The sequence below is a fragment of the Lepidochelys kempii genome, chromosome 3 (assembly GCF_965140265.1).
Source record: "Lepidochelys kempii isolate rLepKem1 chromosome 3, rLepKem1.hap2, whole genome shotgun sequence".
Taxonomy (NCBI): domain Eukaryota; kingdom Metazoa; phylum Chordata; order Testudines; family Cheloniidae; genus Lepidochelys; species Lepidochelys kempii.
In genome coordinates, this window is record NC_133258.1 from 129899759 (window position 1) to 129923719 (window position 23961).

Here is a 23961-nt window from a genome sequence, read left to right on the forward strand (position 1 = left end):
CCATGCTGCCTGGCAGGAGCTTGCAGCCAGCCACCCAGAGCGCTGACGGTACGGTGAGCTGAGGCTGCAGGGGAAGGGCTGGGAGCTCAGGGGCCAGGCAGGATGATCCCGTGAGCCAGATATGGCCCACGGGCCATAGTTTGCCCATCTCTGCTTTAGGTTATCAGTAGTGTGCCAGGTGTAAAGGGCTGAAGGCACTTCAGCTGCTACTCTTGTACCTTGTAGGCACTAGCCCTGATGGATCGCAGTAAGCACTGCAGTTAGTATATCACTCATGCATGTGTATTCTTGGCAGGCTTTGTGGGTGCTGTGTGTATTCACCGGCAGTGCTTGTGTTGATGCACAGTGCGATGTACCATCAGTGTGCAACTCGCCATCATCAAGCACACTGTATTTTGGGAAATGTTGGCAATGTGTGGTGGGGCAGAAAGGAGTCATGCAGGTATGACTGGGAGCAAGGGGACAACTTCCTAGCACGTAACAGTTTCCACCCCGTAATTTCTGTCTTTTTTTAAAATCCCACAAACCTGCATGGCGCTGTTTCCTGTCTGCCATCTCTGACAGAAGCATTGAGCCCGCACAACTCTGCACTGTTGTCATGAGTGTTGCAAACACAGGACACACAATCCTCCAGTGTTTGCAAAGCCGTAGGAAGAGCCACAGGACAATTTTGTGGAGGACATATTGCTGTGGAACATAGTGAGAACCAGTTCGAGGTGGTTGTCAGTGTTCACGGAGCAGCTGCAGATGATGGAGCATCACTTCTGGGCCTAAGAAAGAAGCACTGACTGGTGGGATCGACTGTAATGCATGGTTGAGATGAAGAGCAGCAGCTCTAGAGCTTTTGGATGCGCAAGGCCACGTTCCTGGATCTGTGCGCTTAGCTCACCCCAGCTGCCCAGGGCAGGGAAAACGAGAATGAGAGCTGCACAGAGGGTTGAAGAGTGGGGGGTGATTACTCTGGGGAACTTGCAGTGTTGGATTGCTACCTGTCAGTGGGAAATCATTTTGGAGTTGGAAAATCCATTGTGTAGTCTATTGTCATGCAATTGTGCAGAGCCTTAACTGTCTCCTGCTATGCAGGACTGTGACTCTCAGCAATGTGCAGGACATGCTGGATGGATTTTCAGCAACTGCAGTGGAGCAGTAGATGCCTTATTACTTGAAACCACTTGAATCCTACTTCTTACACTTAATAAAATCACTTTTGTTTATTAATGAACCCAGAATAAATGATTAATACCTGGGGAGCAAACAGCTGTGCATATCTCTCTATCAGTGTTATAGAGGGTGGATAATTTATGAGTTTACCCTGTATAAGCATTAGACGGAGTAAAATGAATTTATTTGGGGTTTGGATCCCATTGAGAGCTGGGTTTCTGGGTGCTGGAGTCAGGTCACCTGCAGAGCTGTTTTCATTTAAAGCCTGCAGCTTTGGGGGTGTGGCCCAGACCCTGGGTCTGTATTGTAGCAGGCTAGCGTGTCTGGCTCAACAAGGCAGGGTTCTGGAAGTCCCAAGCTGGCAGGGAAAACGGACTTGGGGGTAATTTCAGCATGCCAGGTGACAGTCTCAAGAGGATCTCTGTGACTGAACCTGTCAGTTACAAATATTCTTATTTTGACACCAGCCCACCTTGCCACAGTACATCAACAAAAAGGGCTACTTTTCTGTGGTTATGCAAGTGTGGCTCACTGGGGACACTTCACCAGCATCAGTGTTGGCTGTGTGACACTCACATCTTTAAGAACACAGGACTGTTTAGAAAGCTGCAAGCAGTGACTTACTTTCCCAACTGGTGGATTACTGTTGGGGATGTTGAAATGCCAGTAATGATCCTGGGGCACCTAGGATACCCCTTGCTCACCTGGCTCATGAAGCTGTATGCTTGCCACTTTGACAGCACCAAGGAAAGATTCAACTACCAGCTCAGCAGCTGCTGAATAACAGTTGAATACACTTTTGGTAGATTAGATTGAAGGGACGCTGGTGTTGTTTACTTACAAGATTGGATCTCAGTGAGAAAAATACCCCAGTGGTTATAGCTGCCTGCTGTATCCTACATCAAAGGAGGAAAAGCTGCTGTCAGAGTGTAAGGCAGAGGTCAATGGCTGTCTGAGTTCAAAAAGCCAGACACAAGGGCGATTAGAAGGGCTCAACATGGAGCTATGTGGCTGAGGGAGGCCTTAAAAGAGAACTTTAACAATCAGAAACAGTGATATGGTGTGATGGACTGTGTTCTATGTGCCCAAAAGTTTTGGGGGCTTTTAGGAATTGTGTGGTGCTTGGTGCACATCTATGAATATAACACTATCAATGCATCTATTAATTTTTCAGTGCTTGCTGTACATCTATGATGATTACACTGTTTGCCCACAGAACTCATAGGATCAGTGACACTTTCAGTAGCGCTAGGCATTCTGCACATATGTTTTGAAGTAATAAAGATGAATTGTGTACCAAAACCAGTGCAATAAAAAACAATAAAAACTCAGAAATAAATTAATGAACGGAATTTAAGGGGAAAGAACATTCATGTCCATTTCCGTTCATTTTGGCTGCAGATACAGCAAGTGTGGCTTTCACAGGTCAGTGTAAGTGAAGATGTGGTTGTATCCTTACTGTCCTGAATGTGGCATGGTAGGGGTAGGCATGCTGCCCTGATGCCACATGGTATGTTGGGTGTATAGGGAATGGTAAAATTGAGCTCTCCGTTGACTGCAAAGGGAGGTGAGCCCGTGATTGTTAAACCTATAGATCAGCAAGAGTCTGTAGCATCTGTGCTGCTGGAGAAGCTTCATTTACATTTCCCTTTCCTTTTCTTTCAAGGCCTCCTCGGCCTCTCTCTTTTCCACTCTTTTTCCTTCTCCATACTGTCCATAGTATTCACCCTCCAGGTGAATCTGCTCACTGTCTGATGCAGCACTGGCTTGCACTGAACATATCCTCCCATGTCCTCATCCTTCTCCTTATCTGGCTCAGGTGTTCTGCATGTGAGGAGGGGAAACCCCAGAAAGCCACAGCAGTGGCAGCTACAGCTAAAACACACAGAGGTATCGTATTTATAGTCACAACGGAAAGCAAAAGTTAAGATTCGGAACTCCCTTGCCTTGCTCCCCTGAGGTTTTAAACGAGACATGCTTTCTGACATTTCAACTTTGGAGCACCTGTGCACAGTGCAGCTCTCCAGTCCTAGCCGTAGTGAATATGGCCTAGCAGGAGGTATTTGGGGGCAGGGCAGTGGGGAGGGAATTGTTCAACTGCATGAAAGAGTCAAATTTCAGCCCCTACTTCCATGGGGTACAAGTACAGGGCAGTGGCTCTGAATATTGGCACTGTTTTCCACAGGCAGTGCTGATTTTAAGTAACAAAGACACAGAGCACAGCTGCTTGTGGCATCCTGAAGCCACTCTGGCCCGTATGCTGCTAGTCCATTAGCTTCGTCAGGCACCATTGCGGTTATCGCTGACTGGCATGGGGAAGTGTCCTACCATGGAGGAAGAAAAAAGGCTTTCACCCCTAGAAACCATGATTGCAGAGTTCCTTCATGAAAATTTCATCAAGATCTCTCAAGAGGATTCAAGGGACATCGCTGTGTACATAAACAAACTACTCTGCACGGCCCCCCTCCTTAACTCTACAGAGGAATGAAAAGCAGATACCAACTCTACCTCTTCTAGTACAAGTAAATTAATGAAAAGTTGCTACCTGTGTCCTGCTGTGTTGGGGTCTGGCACCATCTGTACATCTAAACATTGTAATGGGAAATGTATTCACACACTCTCTGAAGTTCCTTCCTGTGCATCGGGCTTGCTCGTGCTCAGCTTTTGGGACTGACTGGACTGCAGTGGAGTCTGGAACAGATCCTGGCTCGCAGCATAGCTGGACTCCTCTTTCCCCCGGTCACATGTCACCCATCCTCATCCACCACTGCCTCACTATTCATGGCAGAATATTTCAAGCTCCATCAAGGTATCCCCATTGGTCTGTAGGGTGCTGGTGGGGGTGTCTGCCAAGTATGGCATGCAGCTCATTGTAGAATCTTCAGGTCTGCAACTTGGTGTCAAATTGAATGTTGGCCTCCCTGGCCTTCTGGTATGCCTGTTGTAGTTCCTTTGCTTTTACTTGGCACTGCTGCTGGTCCCTGTCATACCCGTTTGCCTGCGTCCCCCACACAGTCTGCTCATAGACATTCCCATTTCTACAGCTGCTCCGTGACTGTGCCTGTACAACCTCTTCTCCTCACAGGCCCAAGAGATCCAATATCTCTCCTTTCTACTGCAGCAAGATATGTATGCAGCATGGTAGGTTGGGCAATTGCATGCAACAATGAAGAGCTACTAAGCGTGCTCACTAGTCAGGGAAGGGCATTTCAAAAATTTGTAGGGTTTTTAAAGCAGAGGAGTGGGCCTTCCCATCTCTGTGACCCCCTGGGCAGTGGAGGTCACAATTGTGACCAGAGTGTTCAATGTTGGGCATTATGGGACAGTTGCTGGAGGGTGTTAGGGTCAATACAGGTCACGCAGTGTCTATCCCTGCACTTTGCCAAGCATGACTCAACATTGTTTGGGGAGGTGATGTTACTGCATTGCCATAACTGGGCACTGACAATGGTAGGAGACAAATTTGAACGCAGACCCATGCACAACTAGATCAATGCAAAGTGACTATGTCAGCCTGTCTTTGTTGTGTAGACCAGGCCTTACTCTGGCTGTAGTTCCCTCTGAGTTTCACCCTGTATGTCTGTTCCCTGCAGCTCATGGATAGCCATGCTGCTGCTGCTTCCCAAAAGTGTGCAGTCACTTCCTGGTTCATGGTCTTTTCATGGAGTTTCTGAATCTGCTTTCTCTACCTATCTGGCCAGAAGGCAGCAAATGTGCAGTGGGGCAGGGGTTGGTAGAAATCTTAGTCTAATGCTTAGCAGATTTGTCACAGAAGGTTCGTGTTGGAAGAGGGCTCTTCTAAAAACTCATTTTACAAAACTCCTTACATTTCCCCTTAAGACCATGTAGTGTTAGGTTTGTAATGATTTTATAAATCTAATTTACTTTTCACCGTTTTTGCTGTTTGTTTACTGTTTGCATTTGGAAAATGTAACTAGACTTGTTTCCCTTTCTGACACTCATTACAGTACTGTTGTGTTCTGGATCATAGCACTGCAAAGAAATATTTAAGTAAAAACATGTTCACTGAAACATGACATGAAAACATTTTAATGTGTAAGTTTTGTAAAACCAGCTTTCTACAAAATATAAATTGTCTGTCTCAAATTATTTGTGCCCTCTGGAGTACTATCAGGGTACCAGCAACATATTATAGTAATAACAAACTACTCGTAAGTAAAGTAACAACTAATGCGGTTGTTGCTTTTCAAAGTCAAATCACTACTGACAATCTTTACACTATTTTTGAAAGATCACTGGTCACAACAACTATAGCTGTGTTTTCTTTATCCATTGATACAATGATATGTGCCCTTGTTGCCAAGAAGGCCAATGGCATTTTGGGATGTATAAGTAGGGGCATAGTGAGCAGATCGAGGGATGTGATCGTTCCCCTCTATTCGACATTGGTGAGGCCTCATCTGGAGTACTGTGTCCAGTTTTGGGCCCCACACTACAAGAAGGATGTGGATAAATTGGAGAGAGTCCAGCGAAGGGCAACAAAAATGATTAGGGGTCTAGAACACATGACTTATGAGGAGAGGCTGAGGGAGCTGGGATTGTTTAGCCTGCAGAAGAGAAGAATGAGGGGGGATTTGATAGCTGCTTTCAACTACCTGAAAGGGGGTTCCAAAGAGGATGGCTCTAGACTGTTCTCAATGGTAGCAGATGACAGAACGAGGAGTAATGGTCTCAAGTTGCAGTGGGGGAGGTTTAGATTGGATATTAGGAAAAACTTTTTCACTAAGAGGGTGGTGAAACACTGGAATGCGTTACCTAGGGAGGTGGTAGAATCTCCTTCCTTAGAGGTTTTTAAGGTCAGGCTTGACAAAGCCCTGGCTGGGATGATTTAACTGGGAATTGGTCCTGCTTCAAGCAGGGGGTTGGACTAGATGACCTTCTGTGGTCCCTTCCAACACTGATATTCTATGATTCTATGAGATCTCTTGGGAATTAATTACACTGAGGGTAGTAGTACAAAACAATATAACCACAAAGTTACAAAATGTTGTAACTCTGAAAAAAGTGTACATTTGTTGTTTTTTTTAAAGCTGTTACTCTTAATTTTAAAAACAGATAATGAACTGATAGAATGCCTGTTACTAATTAATTAGCATGTATAGTTAAATAAATATGTCCCACTGTTTCTGAATTAGATGAAGTTGTAATGTCTAACCCATTATTGGACCTTCAAAGAAGGTAATGGAAACTTGTTTGCCTGATGCACATTATAAAGTTTCTCACCTTAGAAGTCCTATTAAAGGTACTTTCTATGCCTTTCTAAACATATCCATTAGCCACTGTCTATTGTTGGACAGAATCAGATTGCTCAAATATATGTGATTACCTCTCCTCTAGTGTGTGGTCTGCAAAGGAGTTATAAGACTTAATTCTGTCAGATTCTTCATTCAGTAGTTCAGGGGTGTAGAAGCTTGGAAGAAAACTGCCTTTCTCTTGGTTGGTCCTATCCTAAAAGCCCTTTGGCATAGGTGCAAATGTTAACATATACGCACCATCCTTGTAGTATCTTAAATCACCAATTACACACCTTTGATCTCAATCATAATGTAATTATTTTTGCCTTTGTGAAGAGATTTGAAATACATTGCTTTTTTCCCTTTAATCCCTACAGAGTCAGATGGAATTCAGTGTTGCATCTCTGTCTATACAAGAACAAGGTTCACAAAATGAACAGAGGCAACTAGTCAAAGCAGCTCCCAGTGTCCAGGCCCCCAAATCTTCTCAGGGTAATAAGGTACCTAGCTCCGATGGGCTAATGTCAGCAAGGAAGGAAGAAGAGTCATCTTTCTGGAAGATACATGCAGAGCGCTCAAAGGTTGAAGGCGAACAGTCTGAGTTCCAGTCGTTGACCCCCAGCCAGATCAAATCCATGGAGAAAGGAGAGAAGTCCCTTCCAGCATATTACAGGCAAGAGTCTGCTCCAAAAGAGACAACTAAAGCTGAGAAGTCCAGCATAGCTAAACAAGAAAAGTTTGTCACCCCAAGCCTTCCTGCCACATCCCTAGAATGGGAGAAACCTCGACCCAGTCAGCCCTCCACTAGCACTCTAGATGACATCTTTCTTCCTGAACAACCGGAGCAACTTGCATCTGCAGGATCAAAAAATGAAGATGCCAGTGGAACGATGCTTTCAGACCCACAGACATTTGGACAGGTAAGGACCACTATTTAATCCATTATCTTTAATTTTTGAGAGTATGTAACACAAGTCCAACGAGGTCACTCAAGAAGATTAGGGATTCTGTGGAGCACTAAACGCTAGCTAAGCTTGTTGTCTTTTTTTTTTATGCTGCAGATTGAAGAAATCCATTCAACCAAATGCACTAATTTGTCTATTTCTGGAATGTGTATTTTTAATATAGAATACGTAATATCGTATAGTTACATAAAGCCTCTTATCCAGTAAACACTCAAAACCAATTCACCTCTGAAATGGCAATCCTTTCTGAATAGAACACAGCAGCTGATTAAAGACAAACTACACAACAGTTAGGACAGTAAATGAGTATACCATACTCAGTTGAAACTAAGGAACATTTAGGGTTATTTTTCACTTGGAATAGCAAGTCTCACGCTCATTTGATACTCCTGTAGTTTAAAGCTTTTCCAATTGAAACTAGAAATTAGAGGTACTTGGGTGAACAAGGGAAGTTCTCTAAACGAAAGGCAGCATAATCGAGAGATGAGTTGAAGCAGCTAGATTTGTTTTTAAAGCTTTCCCCCTCTCGGTGCTGCCCAGCAGTCACTTCCCCAGTGGGGCTGCTTTCAAATGTGTTCTGTTGAAAAGGCTAAAGCAGGAGTAGAGCAAGTTCATAACAGCCTTTTCAACTCAAAAGCCATCTTGAAAGCAATTCAGCTGCCTGATAGGAACTATTTGAAAAGCAGCTGCTCATCTGAGAAAAGGAAAGGCACAACAGGATATGATTTTGGTCAGCATCCAACCTAAGTAATGGGGAGAGGAAGGAAAGAAATATGTAGTTTAAAAACCAAATACTAGGAAAGGCCTCCCCTTTTTCACTGTTCCCTCTTCCTGCTTGTGTAGCGTGTCGTGGTGTCTCCTGGAGGTAGTTACTTTATGAACATATATACAAGTTCCACTGTACAGGAATCACTTCAACCACCATTGTAATGGATTTTGAATCCTTTAAGGCAGAAGGCCCTCAGATAAATATTACATACAAAATTTTATATAACAAATACTGTAGCAAATTATTTTGGCACTGAAAAGTTTTCTTTAAAAACCACACTAAGGAAGTATTAGTAACAATTCAGTAATTAAGGTTGCATTGAGATTTGCACTTAAAGCAGGATTAAAACTGCCATTTTGCGTTTATAATTATTGAATGTAGTAGACTCTTAATTTGACACACTAACTTTTTAGAAGACAATTGAATTTTCTGTGTAAAAACCCTCACTTCTTGAAATTTCACCCTGTTTTCTCTTGTTTGTTTAGGGTTTTTTTTTTTTTTTTTTTTTTGGCTAAAACAACCACAGTTCCCACAAACTCCAAACTTCATAACCTTGCATTCTGATAATAGCTCAGATGTAGGCCACTTTTGAAGCTTTACATTTAAACAGCTATTTTGAAGAGCCAAAATTAGATAACTGCTCAGGTCTATCAGCTACTACAGTTTTTTGATGCAACCGGCCTGGCTCACTGACTTACAGCAAGTCTGAAAAACGAGATGGGGAAATTCATGAATTTTTGTGGGGGTCTATTTGCCAAATGTGACTCACTTGCTGTGCTCTGCATATGACCCTGGAGAGCCAGGGAGGCAGGCTGGGCAAACAGGAGTTATGGGGGTATGCTCTGGGGAAGAGATGGTGTTTTAAGAGGCCATGGGGGAGGCATGCAGGGAGGCTGGGAGAGAAGAAGCTCATGGGCAAATGCTTGGGTGATGGGAACCAGGGCTGTGCTCAGAAGCTGGTTTGAGAGAGGAGCCTATTGTGTCTGCATCAAGGTATTGGAGGAGCTCCTCTGACACTGCTGCCTTTTCTCCTGGGTGCACAAAGGCAGCAGTGTTGGAAAAGCCAAGTGTCTCTGCTGAGGTGTCTGCATTAAGGGCTCTTCATGGCACTGTTGGTGCAGAGACACTGAGTTCTGAGACCTTGCACATGGCCTAAGTCCACCTCATCCCCATCCCCTGCTCTTCCAGATGGCCATCCACCATCGGTCTGTAATCCCAAAGATGTGTATGCTATGGGTGGCAGAGGAGACTTACATGAGGTTGAGAAGGCAAACTGGAGTGTAAATGTGGTAATGAATGTCTTAACTGCTTATTTCATTGCTTGCTACAGCTTGCCTCAAGGGGCTATGCACTAATACATTCTAGTATTTGTTTGTGGTGTATCACTATATACCTCAAGTAGTTAAGGTACTTGGTTTACAGTCTCATTCCTTACAACAGATCAGAGATAAGCCATTTTATTTGTGAAATTTGTAGGGAGCTGATGTGAGGCCACTGAAGTCAAAGTTGCACACCCTGCTCAATATTTACCAAACTGTCAAAATTTAAGAAAAATGTTTAGGAAGCTATTTCTTTTTTTGAAAAGGGGGGTGGGGGAGTTTCTTGGCTTCTCCCTGCAAATAAATACTGGCGGAAGTGTGTATTAATGGCCAGTAATATACCCTGTCATAGTAACTTGTGTTGAATTTTAATGTATTTTTTTCTAATTGGTTCAAGTATGATTGTCTTGACCCCAAAGTGATTCTTCTTGGTCAAAATTTCAGTGCGTCAACAGGGAAGTCAGTGTGGGGAATCTTGTGTTGCACCTGTTTTGTAAAAAGATGACATCTCCAGGGTAATTGACTTTCATAAACCCTAAATTCATTTTATGATGGCATACTCCAGCGGTATGAAAGTGTGTAAGATTTCAATTAAATTTCTTAGTAGTGACCTTCTGAACTTGGAAGCATGTGGGTAGATAATGTTGTTCTTACACAATAAGTAATCTGTTTGAATCAGAATGTACAGTTGATGGGTTATGTATGTCCCTCCCCTCCCCCCGTCCTGAAAAATAATCATAATGTGAGTTAGCAAGAAGGAATAAAGAAATCCTTTGACCAGTAGAACACACAGTATTACTCTGATAATTGGAAACACCTTTTTGCTCCTCAATCATACGTGGGTTACATATGTCTAGTATTTTCCAGTGTAGATGCTTTTCAAGCATGCAGGAGTACAGGGGAAGAAAGTTAAATGGTGGTAGACTCTCTGCCTTAATTTATGGGCTTTAAAAATTTTATTTACACGCTTTTAGATCTAAGGGCCAGTCAGTTCATTTGATCCTGTTGATTTAAAGAAAATGCTAAAATTATCTAAATTTTGTGTTTCTCTTACAGATTAATACAAGCAATGTTATCTTGAAGACTGGCTTTGATTTTCTAGACAACTGGTAAAGATACTCCAAAATAGTTCAGAGCAATTTTTGGAAAGAAAAAGGGGCATCTTTCTCTTTATATGTTAAGTTACTAGCATCTGTGTTTTTTAATAAAAAGTTTCAAACTCAATGTTGGCTTTGTATAAACATTTTTATAAGACCAGATGCAATTTTGTATTTTAAAATGATCCAGTGATAGAAGTGTACTCTCATTTTGGATTTTTTTAATGTCTGTTACAAGTTGAATAGTTATTGTATTGGGGGGAATAATTTTCTACCAATTTATGTATTAAGGACCAAAAAAACCCAAACCCCTAATCAAAACCTCTATATTTAAAAAGTGAATCTATGAAGAACAGGTTTCTATTTTCAGTAGCAACCTAGCCAGCATGGCTCAAACAATTCCATAGGTCACTACAAAAATCAAAATGTGGTATTACTCTAAATAAGCTACCAAAACAACAGTCATGCCTCCTTCAGGTAACTGTATAATGAAAAAAGGCATGGAAAAATAAGCATATTAAAAATTGTATTAACTTTGTATATTTAGTTTGTCAGTAATTTCTCTACCACTAGTTTTTGAGAGGGGGCAAGGGTTTTGCCACAAGAATTGGTCTAAAGTAGCAGTGCAGCTGTACTCAAGAGGTGGAATGAAGTCTGTTTTGGGGGAAATATTTGTAAAACATAAGGGAATATTGCTTGTTTTGGGTTATAAAGTAAAAAAACCAAAAACAATCTTCAGGGAAATGCAAACCTACAAAGGCCACTGCTTCCCTTGGTACGGTACATAACTCCTGCTAGCAGAAATGCTGGAATAAAACACCAGTATCTCCAGGAATAGAGACTACCACCTAAGTTTGTTACAGTAAACTGATATAATTTGTGGTAAAGCAGAGCAATAAGGCTGTTTGTACCCTTTTAAAACAGGCATTCCTCTGGAGGACAAATCAATCTTGTTTCTGGTGCTCTTTTCCCTTGTGGATACGTTCTCCATGATGTCCAACACTCAGATGATGTTTGCTCCTAAGATAGAAATAGAATTGGGGTGGGGGGGAGATGGGGCACTTGGAAAGCTGGTTTCCCATTCTGTTTTTGAATGATCCTTAGCTGGTGTTCAGTATAGAAAACTGAGACTATAGCTGTCATTTGAACTGCCATCTCTGAAATGCAGCATGATTTACACACTGACTCCAACTGTGTTTACCTTGCCTTGAAGCCTTAATTCCCCTTACGCACAACCAGTGAATGGTCTCTTTGATGCCGAAGGCTTATGACCTTTCACTTTTACCTCAGTAAGTGGTTCCCAGAATGTTTGTTTGTGATAGCTGGCAAAACGTGACTCATTTTATTTAGAGTCCATGCCAAAGCTATATGAAGGCCAATTGATGGGTAGTCTCTACCAGCTAGATTATAATTCCTCTAGGTCTCCCTTGGGATGACATTTGACAGTTTGTAATCTTTAACAGTGGCAGTTACACTGTGAAATGTGCTGGTTCTTTCTGGGGAATGTTGTCCTATATGATCTAAGTCTGTTTAGGTACTGGAAGAGTTGGAATTTTTTTTAGTCTACAGATTGATGCAGTCCTGTATTGCTTGCGTTGTAGACAGACATAGGCTGGTATCAACAGCAGTAAAAAGTTATTCAGTAGAGCCTAATGGAATACTAATTTCAAAATCTAGCCTCGTTCAAAACAAAAATACCCACTTCTAGTAATAAAATGAACTTAAGCTGAAACCTCATTCAAGTTTGTTTAAATGCTAAATTGCCACACATACTTAGGTTAAGTGTATTTAGTAGCATAGCCTTATAATATTTTAGAATTTTCTTTCTTTCATTCCTCCTTGATATGTACCCCTTCCCCCCCCCCCCCCAAAAAAAAAAAAAAGCTATAAAATGGGTCTTGTATTAGTACTCTGCAGTTCAGGAGAAAACTTGAGAAGTTTGCTCCTTTTATTTTTGCCAGATTTCTATGAGCCTGGATGTTTACAACTTTTGCTGTTCAGTTTAATGTTTCTAAATGACTCTTGTTGGAGCTGTTACACTCATCTGGCATTAAAATTATAACTTGAGCACAAATTCTACAGATGTAGTAAATGGTGCAGATTTGTACTTTTTTTTTGTAGACTAAGTCCTTGGAAAAAAATTTTAAACTGATGAATGACACTAACATGCATTTCACAGGTACTAATAGAACTTCAGGTCTAAGTGCTTTCTATTCGTTGAAATATTTGGCTACACAATAAATGCTTTAAATCCAAGCAGGAGGCATAAACTTTAACTTTACTTCAATAGTTGAGGCTCCTTAAGAAATTTTCCACAATGTTGGGAGGAGCATTCTTATACATCTCTGCTAAAAAGACTAAAAATGTATAATCTGCTTTGACCTGTGCTCTTTCTTTCCTTCCTCCTTTGGTGTAATGCATATTGTACACTTTGGGACTAGCTGGTAGAACATGCTGCAAAAAATTTGCTCATCACAATAGGTTTTTCCTTGCTGTGCTCTGATGAGAGTTAGTGCTCCTCCCTTTCTTTGATATGTTTTTTTATTAAAAATTCTTACGGAAAAATTGTACTTGGTCACATTTTCTATTAATAAACCTTTAATAAATCCACTTTAAACAACGTTTTCATTGCTTATTTTACTGTACCTTGCTGGCTCCTTACCTCCCCTCCAGCAGAGTTGTAGACTATATTTGGTAACCATATATTGTATTGTAGGGGGAAGATGACTTGACTTGAACAATTCTGAACTTTCAAAATATAGGTATTTTATCCTGCCATCTTTCTGATCATTGTATGTATTTAATACTACAGAAATGTAATAAAAAATTAGAAAAAGCAGTAAAGTTTTTTATTTTTAACTTTAGAATGATCTCATTTTAGGAACAGCTGTGATGTTATCCAGTAGGATGAGGAAGGAAGAGAATTAAATTCAGAGCTTAGTACAGACCACCATCTAGTTTAATTATAAAGTGGACTGAAATACTAATGAAAAGATTAGAATTTGATACTTATGCAGCCTTCCAAAGCAAGTTTAAAAAAAAACCACCCAAACCTGCAGCTATTCTATCCATTTAAATCAGCAGCCTGAACGAAGATATTGCAGCTGCAATATGGAAAAACAGAAAATATTGAATAAAGATGGATTAAAAAATAACTTACTTTATCCATAAGCATCAGTATCATGAATGGCTAAATACAGATCTCAGGTATGTCCCATAAAATGGAGGCATCACTTACGCCCCTTAATTGTTTTCATTATGAGCAGTAGCAATGAATTGCAATAAATAATCTTGGACACAGTTTTGCCTGCAGCTGCTAATTTAACATTTCCACAAAAACTCCTTTACCAGAAATACGCCTATTCTGAGCTGGATTACTTAACTACAAAACAAATGAATGTCTGAATTTTTACCAACATCAGAAGGGTTCTAGAAATCATTTTAAGGAACCGAATTTTAAGTCAGCAGCAGAAAAAAAAAATCTGAGATGGAGAGACAACATGAACAAGCAGGATCTGTCCTAACTGCATCTGTATTAGGCAGGATGTGGGGAAACCTAGGGAGCTGGCATGTTCTTTCCACAGTTACAGGAGGCAGAGCCTCAGCTGGCATAAATTGTTTTAGGTCCATTGCAGTCAACGGGTCTAGGACAATTTACACCTGCTGAAGATCCAACCTCTGACATAGAAGAGAATAACTTGTTTTTGGTAGGATGGATGTCAGTACATGAGGGCTGTTCCACTTTTTTTTTTAAAAGGGAAAAAATGGATAAATACTTGTTGGTAACTCATCATAGTCCCTCCAATTCCTACTTTGCTTTTACAGAGGGCATGATGGCTGTACCAGTCAGAAAGGAGACCAAGATTTGTCAAACAGATCCTTGGCCACATGGAAAAAACACATAGCTTGGACCAGATGCTTTCTACTGTATTATTCTATCAGGGGTTAAACAAACCCCCTATTTCAAAATACATGGGATTCAGATCTCAATACTCAGATTTGGGGAGATGCATACCAAGGACCAGGGTAGTTTGCATGGAAGTCCTGTGGCTTGGCTCAGTTCATGGTGTCACAGTGGTAGGGCCTCTTAATGCTGTCTCAAAAGGCCACCTTGGGGTTCCAGAGCATGAAGCAGATACTATACAAAAGTGAGTGCTGGGGTGATCTGTATTCATGTGGGGAGGGGAGAAGGATGTGTTGGTTCATTCCTTGTCCATCTCTAGATTTCAAGCCATAAGAGGGGCCACTGCAGGAGCAGAGAGGACAATGGGCCCTTACTCCACTTAGGCTTTGTCTACAAAACGCTGGCACTTCGTTGGCAAAACTTTTATCGTTCGGGGTGTTTAAAAAAAAAAACAACACACGCACAACACCCCCTGCCCCCTCCCAAATGACAAAAAGTGCCTGTGTGAACAGTGCTTTGTCGGCAGGAGAGCTCTCTCCTGACAACAAACAGCAGCTACACTGTGGGCCTTGTTGCGGTACAGTCGTGTCGCTAAAAGCCTTGTAGTGTAGCCATACCCTTAGTGTTTGAGGTTATGCCTCTCTCTTCTCCTGTAGGTTGCCCAGCTGGGATATTTCATGTTCCCTTTTTTCAAAGAGATGCCAGGATCAAGAGGACAAGAGAGGACAGGACAAGTTTAAAAAAAAAACCCAAAAAAAACAGGATAAACACAAATGACCCAGCTACATTTCAGTCCTGCACAGAATTACCAACTTACTCCCTAACCCTACTTCCCCTTCACAGGGCACAAAGAGGGAGGTGTAGCAGGAATTAGTGGTTATTGATCTCTGCTGTGTGACAGGGGTATTAACTGTTTGTAACCTTGGCCCATGTCTTGTGACTGGGGCCAGGAAATCATACGGTTGGAAGGGACCTCAGGAGGTCATCTAGTCCAACCCCCTGCTCAAAGCAGGACCAATCCCCATAATCCTTAAGTGGCCCCATCAGGAATTGAACTCACAACCCTGGGTTTAGCAGGCCAATTCTCAAACCACTGAGCTATCCCTCTCCCAAGATCAAATGCCCAACATGGGGCTTGAACCCACAACCCTGAGATTAAGACTCATGCTCTACCAACTGAGCTAGCCAGCCTGTCTTCAAAGTTTAGTGGCTTACTACTGCATCACCACTTTGTTAGAGAAAGATCAGAGCCCACATTTCTCCTGACTTCCCTCTCCTAACCATCTAACGCAACTGGGAACTGTACAAAATAAGACCATTCCTGTGCAACGCCCAGAACAACTTCCCAGTCGGAACAGGCATCACTGAAGCATCTGGCTGAGCGTAAGGTATTGTTGAATGCACATAATTATCTCTGGTCAGTCTGACACAATGCTTTATATAAAGACCTTTGAGATGCCTGCAAAGCAAAAGGTACTAAGCAAAACTTAAAAGTGTTGTAGAACAAACACATGAAAGGATTTACAGAACACATTTAAAATTTAACACTACCACAGCTTAATAGCTGTGAACCCAAGCCATATTTTGGAGCAAAGGTAAATGGAAAAATTCAGCATGGTGAATTTATGTATTTGCAATGACAGTAAGTCAGTAATTGATTGTGGCTGCTATGAAAGTAAGGCAGGGAGCTGTGCAGCCTTGAAACCCCCCAGTCAGGTGGGTCTCCATCCAACAGTAGTGATGGCTGCGAGTTAGAAACCTCAAGTGAATGCCCTCGAGGGATCACGGAGGAGAAATACAGGTGTAGTTGCCCTGAAATAGGCAGAACCTTGAGATTCGGTAAATCTGCACAGCTATACTCAGATGAGGCAAAGAAGTCTGTACACGTACACTGTTGGCTTGTAAATTATTTTGACAACAGAAGATCAAAGGTAAAAGCCTGGCCCATTGATGGCAAAGGAAGTTTTGCCATTAACTTCAAGGGGGCTATGATTTCACCCCTTGTAATTCAGAATGCTCACTTAAGAGAAAAACCTCCTTTCTTAACTTCCCCCACTCTGCTTTTTTTTTTAATTTATTCCCCAGCTTTTCTTTTCATCTTAAATATTTTTGTGCCAAAAGGAAAAAAACTCTTACTATATTTTGTTACAGTATTCATAACATTTTGTATTTTACAGTAGTACAAGTATAAACTTTCAATATTGCTTACAACTACCTGTATTAATACTTTTGGCAGAATTTCAGAGTCTGGTCTCCCTTTTCACATACACAATTCTTTGCAGGCACAGGTGAGATAATTTTCACATCTCAGGCCATGTCTACACTACAAAGTTAAATCGACTTTATGTAAGTCGACATCGAGCCTCCAATTTAAGCAAGTCAGTCTTGCATGTCCACACTATGCTCATTGTGTCGGCGGAGTGCATCCTCACGAGCTGGGCTTGCATCGATGCACGCAGCACTGCACTGTGGGTAGCTTATCCCATAGTGCATATAGCTGAGTGGAATGTTGGGTTGGGCTTGCAATGCCTTATGGGACAAAAACATGGGCACAGGTGGTTATGGGAACATTGCATTAGCCTCCCATGGTGCACTTTCCTCCCTGAAATCAAACAAACCAAGCATTTTCCGCACTTTGTTTCATAAACCTGGGTTACCTGTGCGGATGCCACAGCACGATAAGCATGGACCCCGCTCTGCTGTACACTGACCTCACACCTTATCCTGCAGTATTTACGCAGTCAATATAGGAGCTGCCACAGAGCGCAATGTGATGCCATGAGTTGCTGGCAACAGTCACGCATCACCTTGACCGTAACTCGTGCTGAATGAACTTTGTAGTGCAGTCTTTCCCTCTTGCCTCCCCCTACCAGAGCTTCTCTCTCCTGTGTGTAGCTACATGCTGCAGCGTGGGTGCAGCCTGCTTTTCACTATGGCTTGTAGCTACACAAACCTTACACACCATCAGCACTGTCACAGGCGCCGACTTTCCAAAGTGCCGGGAGGTGCTCGACACCTGTCTCTGCCCCAAGTCCCGCCCCCACTCCACCCCTTCCCCCCAAGGCTCCACCCCACCCTGCCCCCGCTCCAACCCCACCTCGCCTCTTCTCGCCCTGTCCCACCCCCGTCCCCCCGAGCATGCAACATCCTCAATCCTCCCCTCCCCCCCCCAGAGCCTCCTGAACACTGTGAAACAGCTGATTGCAGTTGGGGGGAGGCGCTGACCCACGGGTGGGCAGGAGGCGTGCGGGGGAGGGGGAAGTTCTGATGCAGGGGCTGCTAGTGGGGGCTCAGCACCCACCATTTTTTCCTCATAAAGTGCTCCAGCCCCAGAGAACTCACAGAATCAGCACCTATAACCGCTGTAGCCAAGGCCTTAGTCCAGGCCCTCAGCCACGGCACCCTGTGCATCAACCCTGCTTACCTGGAAGGCCAGACTGAGTTGGATGCCATCATTTCTTCCCTTCAGGAACCTGACCAGTGGTTTTACGCAGGGTTCCAGCTGCCAGCCCCAGCCTCGTCCCCGGAGACATGGCCCCGGTCCCGGCCACAGCTCAGGGAGGTGGGGGGTTACGGACGGGGTAATGGGGCTGGGTTTCAGCACCTCTGCTATTTAACGTGTTCCAGTGTCACTGGATAGGAACAAAGCAGATAGAGGAATAAAAAGGATTTTAAAACATTCTGTGCACGCCCCTGGATAGTAACCTAAGGAGGCCTCGCTTCATCAGACACCAACAGTGGGTTTCTGGTGTCTCTGTCTGGCTCCCCTAAAACAACTCTCCTTTTTCTTTTTAAACCTTGCTGTAGTTCTTTTGATCTCCCGTGTGTACAGGCCTTTTCCCCTGTCCTGGCATTGTCTCTTAACAACCCTCAGGTGTTCGCAGAAAAATGTTTATCTTGGGCCGTTCTTGCTTTTCCCTGACAGCCCCCTATTAAACTCAAACAACCTATTCAGACAGTGAACATCCCAATCATCAGGTCAACATACAGTATTAATAAATTATTATAGCACAGTTCTAAATAGATCACTAATAGGTTTGGTTTGATTACAGCTTTCATAAAACCTCTCAGGCGTGCTTGAAAACGAACACTTTAGAATGCTCATGATAAAGGCTGTTCTTTACAAATAAATTGCATTAGTTATTATTTATTATTTTTATAGCTGTCAAACACTTGCGTTTTACAGGACAGATTCTGCTCATATATCACTTTACATAGGGTCCGATTCTGCAATCTCTCTCCATACATAACTCCTATTGACTTTCATGGGAGCGCTGCACAGAGGAAGCTGACAGGATCAGGCACATAATGCTTTTGTATAATCTTTGGCCCTAATTCTTTGTTCACTTGCCTCAGCATAAATCAGGAGTAAGTCCACTGAAGTGAGTGGATTTATATCATTGTACAGCCAGAATAAGCGAGACAAAAAGGAGGCCATTTTTGGCTACTGTCCTATTAAAGAAATTACTCCATGGCCAACAATTGATTGAAAAGCAATCTCATGTTCTAGCTTCACATTTTCCTTTCACCAAATCATTAATGGCTGGAGTCATAAAGGTTTAGTATCATTGACCCTCCCGCAGATATAGCAGTTCATTGAATATTCATGAAAATAATAGCACTGGATCATTAGTTCATTTTCTATCAATTCTGATCTCTGTTGTGTTTTCCTAGAAGTTCCATTAGCATTTATGATTAAGTGCAATGACAAAGTGTTTCCTTTTTTAATCATATGACCCTCGTAATGCTTCCTCCAGCACTCTCCTAAGAGGGAAAAAAGATGTGTACAGGGTGCTGAATAGCAAAACTATAGGATCCCAACACGAACAGTGCCAGAGTATTACAGTTACCAACAAAAACCACACACGTGCCTTCCCACCCAGTCTAAACAGCTGACTTGGAATGTTATTATTCAGGATTTTGATTTCCACAGGAATGTAATAAACATGACAAGTATATTTGTCTAGGCAAGCTAATTTTAGATGTTGTTAGTTAGCTAGTAGGAATGCTAAAACTATGACTAAACCTTCATTTTAAAAAATATTTTTGTCGGACACAATGCATCTAGGGTTTCATAACTGCAGCACTTCATATACCAGCCACTCAAGAAACTTGGAACCATCCGCTTCAGTGGCTGCATGTTAGCAGCTGTGCATAAGTAGCACAGTGTATTATCCGAGACAGCGTATATTGTTATTTCTATTATGGTAACACCGAGAGACCACAACTGAGATCAGGACCTCAGTGGACTAGGTACTTACAAAAAAAAAAATAGTATCCCAGTCCCAAAGAGTTTACAATCTAAATAGTCAAAGAGCATGGGTCGTGGAAACTGAGGCAGAGAGGGGAAGTTGGTGGGAGTCTTAGAAATAGGTCTCTTGACTGCCAGTGCAGTGCTCTGCCTAGTAGGCTAAGTTTCCCCTACTTTAAGGGACTTCTAGCTCATGCTGAACTCATAGCCCTTCCCTCACGTTTTTCCAGTTCCACCAAAAGCAGGATGGTGCTGCCAAGCATGACTGGCTGGATAACAAACTCTCCCCTCTAAAACTGGATGTGATCTCCCCAGTGTCCCTTATAGCAAGACACAGGCCAAGTTAGTGCAATCTACTCAGTTGACTCAAATAGCCAAGAGAACGCCCTCATTGTTTAGGCACCTGTCAAATTCCACAGCCAAGCCTCACCCTTGTAAACTCAAACTTCAGCTTCGTTACGTTTAAAAACCAGGCAGGAGATGAGTTACCTTCTGTCAAGAGGGGTAGGTTTTGCAAGGGTTTTCTTTTTGTACAGTCGGGCTGTACAAGCTTATCTAGGAAACACACTTTTAGTTTACACCATTAAAATCAGTCTAGCAACTCCAGCAATGGCAACCTTACTCCATAGCTTACTCCACAGGAGATGGGGCTTAATAGACATTTTAGATTTGTTGGCATTTGCAGTGTAGCAATCCTAAAGCCAGACTCTCCAAAGCCCTTAGCTGAGTAAATTATGTTATGTAAACACCAAATTACATTCCTTAAGCCTCCCCATAAGGGACCGAATAGGGAATTAGAGAATGTTCTGTTTATCCCAACTGATGAAAGACATTGGCTACACTCCATTATTGCAGCTGAGGAGTATACAGGGCACTCTGGAGGTCATGTTTGTGCTGAGGAGACTTGAAGCCATTTTACCATTCCCTTGAGCCCACACCAGTTGTATGCTGTGCTGCTCCCTGGAATATGTTAGAGGGACTGGAGTGCTGCTCTGATTTACACCTGCTGCCATTGGCCTCAAAAGGCTGTTACCACAGCTAGAGAACACCAGGAGACCGGAAAGTCCTGGCTCTGCCCCCTTTCCACAGCCATGACACTTACCCTGTCCACAGGAAGAGATGGCATAGGAACTGCTATGGTGGTTCTTTGCCACTAGCACAGTTGTTCTCAAACTGTGGGTCAGGACCTCAAAATGGGCTCTCCAGGGCTGACATTAGACTTGCTGGGGTCCAAAGCTGAAGCCAAAGTCTGAGCCCCACCACCCAGGACCAAAGCCACAGCCTGAGGGCATCAGCCCTAGATGGCGGGGCTCAGGTTACAGGCCCCCCAGCTGAAGCCCCTGTGGTTCAGTTTTGGCCCTCCCTCCCCCCACCTGGGGCAATGTGGCTCAGGCCCCCCATCTGGGGCAGAGAGGCTTGGGCAGGCTCAGGCTTCGGTCCCCTCTCCTGGGGTCACGCAGTAATTTTTGTTGTCGGAAGGGGGTCACGGTGCAATGAAGTATGAGCATAGTTTTAGCATTCCTACTAGCCAATTAATTGTTGTTTAGCTGGATCAGCTGGTTCCCAGCACCTGCCTGCTGGGCTTCTCCTTAGGCCAGGGCTTGCTGCTCCCTGGCTCTGCAGACACTTAAAGGGGCAGATCGCCCTGCTACATGTTCTCCTCCCTCCCACCCAAAGAGTGGAGTCAGAGATGCACTTTGTCTTCCTAGTTCCCTGCTTCTCATGAAAAACATCCACACAGAAACTGGCTAGATAGTGGACCATAAATGCATTAGGCTGCAGAGCTGAGTACCACTGGCTCAGGCTTGGATTTGTTTCTCTCATGATATGCAGCCATTTTAGAGGGGTCTGGGCTGAGAGGAGAGTAAAAGGTGCCTCACGTAAATGGTATCTAGGAGCCTCAACGGTCCACTTTATACCAAGTCACCCAAATCAACCGCTGCACATTCTTGTACTCAGGACAGCAACTTCTTACTCAGGTACAAAATGGGGTGCTCTCCATCCTCAAATTCTTGCAAGAAGACAGATCCCAGGCCCCGTTCCAATGTCAGATGAACTCTTTATTAAAGTCTGAGTGCCAGGGCACTGCTGAGGATTTGTTTTATTACACCAAATGCATCTGCACATATGAAAGTCCATCACACTTTTTGGGGTGCTTGGTTTCACAACAGGTCTGTTAGTGGGGCCATAATCATGCAAAAGTGGGGTATGAAGCACTGATAGCACCTGGCCAGCCTGAGGAAAGATTTGATTGCTGCTTTGTGGTGGCGATAGGGCATTCTACCAGGGTTTTTACCTCATCTATCAAGGGTCTGATCCTCCCATTCCCCAGCATAGAGCCTAGGTACTTCATCTCTGTGCAACCAACCTGACACTTGGCTGGGATGGCTGTGAGACCCACTGCCCTAGGGGATTGGAGTACTACTCTGACATGTTGGCGGTACTCCACCTAGGTGGTGGAGTAGACCATTCCATTGTACACTCTGTGGGGCAGGAGTACTTAGTCCAGGAGTCTCTGAAATGTCACAGGAGTGCCATAGAATCCAGACAGAAGGGTCTGGAAGTGATACAGCTCATAGGGCATGGAAAATGCAGTTAACTCCTTAGAATCAGGTGCCAAGAGGATATGCCAGTAGCTCTTCATACGATCGAGAGTGGTGATGTACTCAGCCTCCCCCAGGCCTTCTAGTATCTTGTTGATCGGGGTATAGAGTTGGCAGCAAACCTACCCTTCCCTGCTCAGTGACTATAAAAGATATCTGGCCTTTCAAAATCATATTGGGAAACAAAAACACATTTGCCTACAACCTTTGGGGAGACCAAGTATCAGCTGGATGCAATTTGGAGTTGCTACATTATTTAAAAAAAATTAAAATCCCAGAAATCAGGATTTAGAGTGGAAATGCCAACTCTCTTTTAAGAATACAGCCAAATCTGCTGCCACTTCCACTTTAGAAAAACTCTTAGGGACATGGACAGCTCCATCTGTCACTCACTATTTTCAGAATAGATTGTAGCATTGGTTGCTTGTTTCTGTGGTTGGGGTCAGAGCGTGTGTATTTGTCTCCATGCTAGGTCATGAACAGCTGGGTACCCTTGGATAAAGCACAAGTTCTGTCTTGACTTACATTTACGGCTGGGGGGTGGCAAAGGGTATAAGCAAAGGCAGAATTTAGCCCAGAAAAGAGGAGAGGAAGGATGGTAGAGTGGTTAGGGCATTAACCTGGGACTCAGGAGAGCTGTGTTCAGTTCTATGTTTTGCCACTGACTTCCCATGTGAACTTAGGCAAATCACTTGGTCTCTCTGTACCTTAGCTCCCCATCTGTTAAAGGGAGGCGATAGTGCTTCCCTTCCTCATAGCAGCGTTATGCAAATAATCACATTAACAATTATGATGTGCTCAGATACTATAGCACCAGGGTCCATAAAAGTATCTATTAGACAGACAAACTACCGGCTGTATACTTTCCGCTGCAGCTTAGTTTAGATAAGGGTTACCTTATTTCTTTAATATTTATATTACACTAGCACCTAAAGGCCCATGTAAGAATTGAGGCCCATTTCATGGTAAGCACTGTACAAACACTCATGAAGAGACACGATCACTACACAGTCTAAGGACTTGATCCTACACCCAGATCAGCATGAGCAGACTTATGCCCATACAGCACTTCACGGAAGTCAATGGGGCTCCTTGCAGTCACAGGGCCATCTGTGTGTGTCATCTGCTTGAAGGATTGAGACTTCGGATTGAGTAACATAAGCACAGGAAGGAACGGAGGGACACGGTCAAATACAGCACAATATGTATAAATGCATATCAATTCAGTATTTTGTTATGAATAGAAAAGGTTAAAAGGACCCGTTCTCCCCATCTGCCCTGCTAATTTCTTACTGGCATTGTAGGAAGTTGGGTTTCGAGGAGAGATTTGAACTGGTTGGTGGAATCGTGGTGCTGGGAGGGAGAAGTGGCCTTACAGAGGAGTTCAGAGAAGGCGTTCCATGCATAGGGTGCAGCAATACACTCAAGTTTTCATGTAAGTACTCATAGGGTACATCTGTACAGCCAAGAAAAACCCACGCCTGGGCCAGCTGAGTACTATCCAGCTGTAAAATTCACTTCATTTCCACCATGCAGCTCACACTGAGATAATATTTATACAGGAGGGGGGCTTTGCTTTGCATGTGCCATATTTTATCAAATGCAAGTCTTGGTTCCCAGTTCTTTAGTGTGCCATT

The 23961-nt window shown here is 43.2% G+C and overlaps 1 protein-coding gene across 1 annotated transcript in view; it reads left to right on the top strand.

The window, feature by feature from the left end:
• C3H1orf198 (chromosome 3 C1orf198 homolog) overlaps positions 1 to 13186 on the top strand; it is a 32131-nt gene extending 18945 nt beyond the window's left edge. Inside the window, exons 3-4 of the mRNA XM_073338021.1 lie at positions 6794 to 7336; positions 10526 to 13186. Coding sequence (XP_073194122.1) covers positions 6794 to 7336; positions 10526 to 10582 — 600 coding nt within the window. The 3' untranslated portion in view covers positions 10583 to 13186. The remainder of the gene's footprint in view (positions 1 to 6793; positions 7337 to 10525) is intronic.
• Positions 13187 to 23961: the final 10775 nt, after the last annotated feature.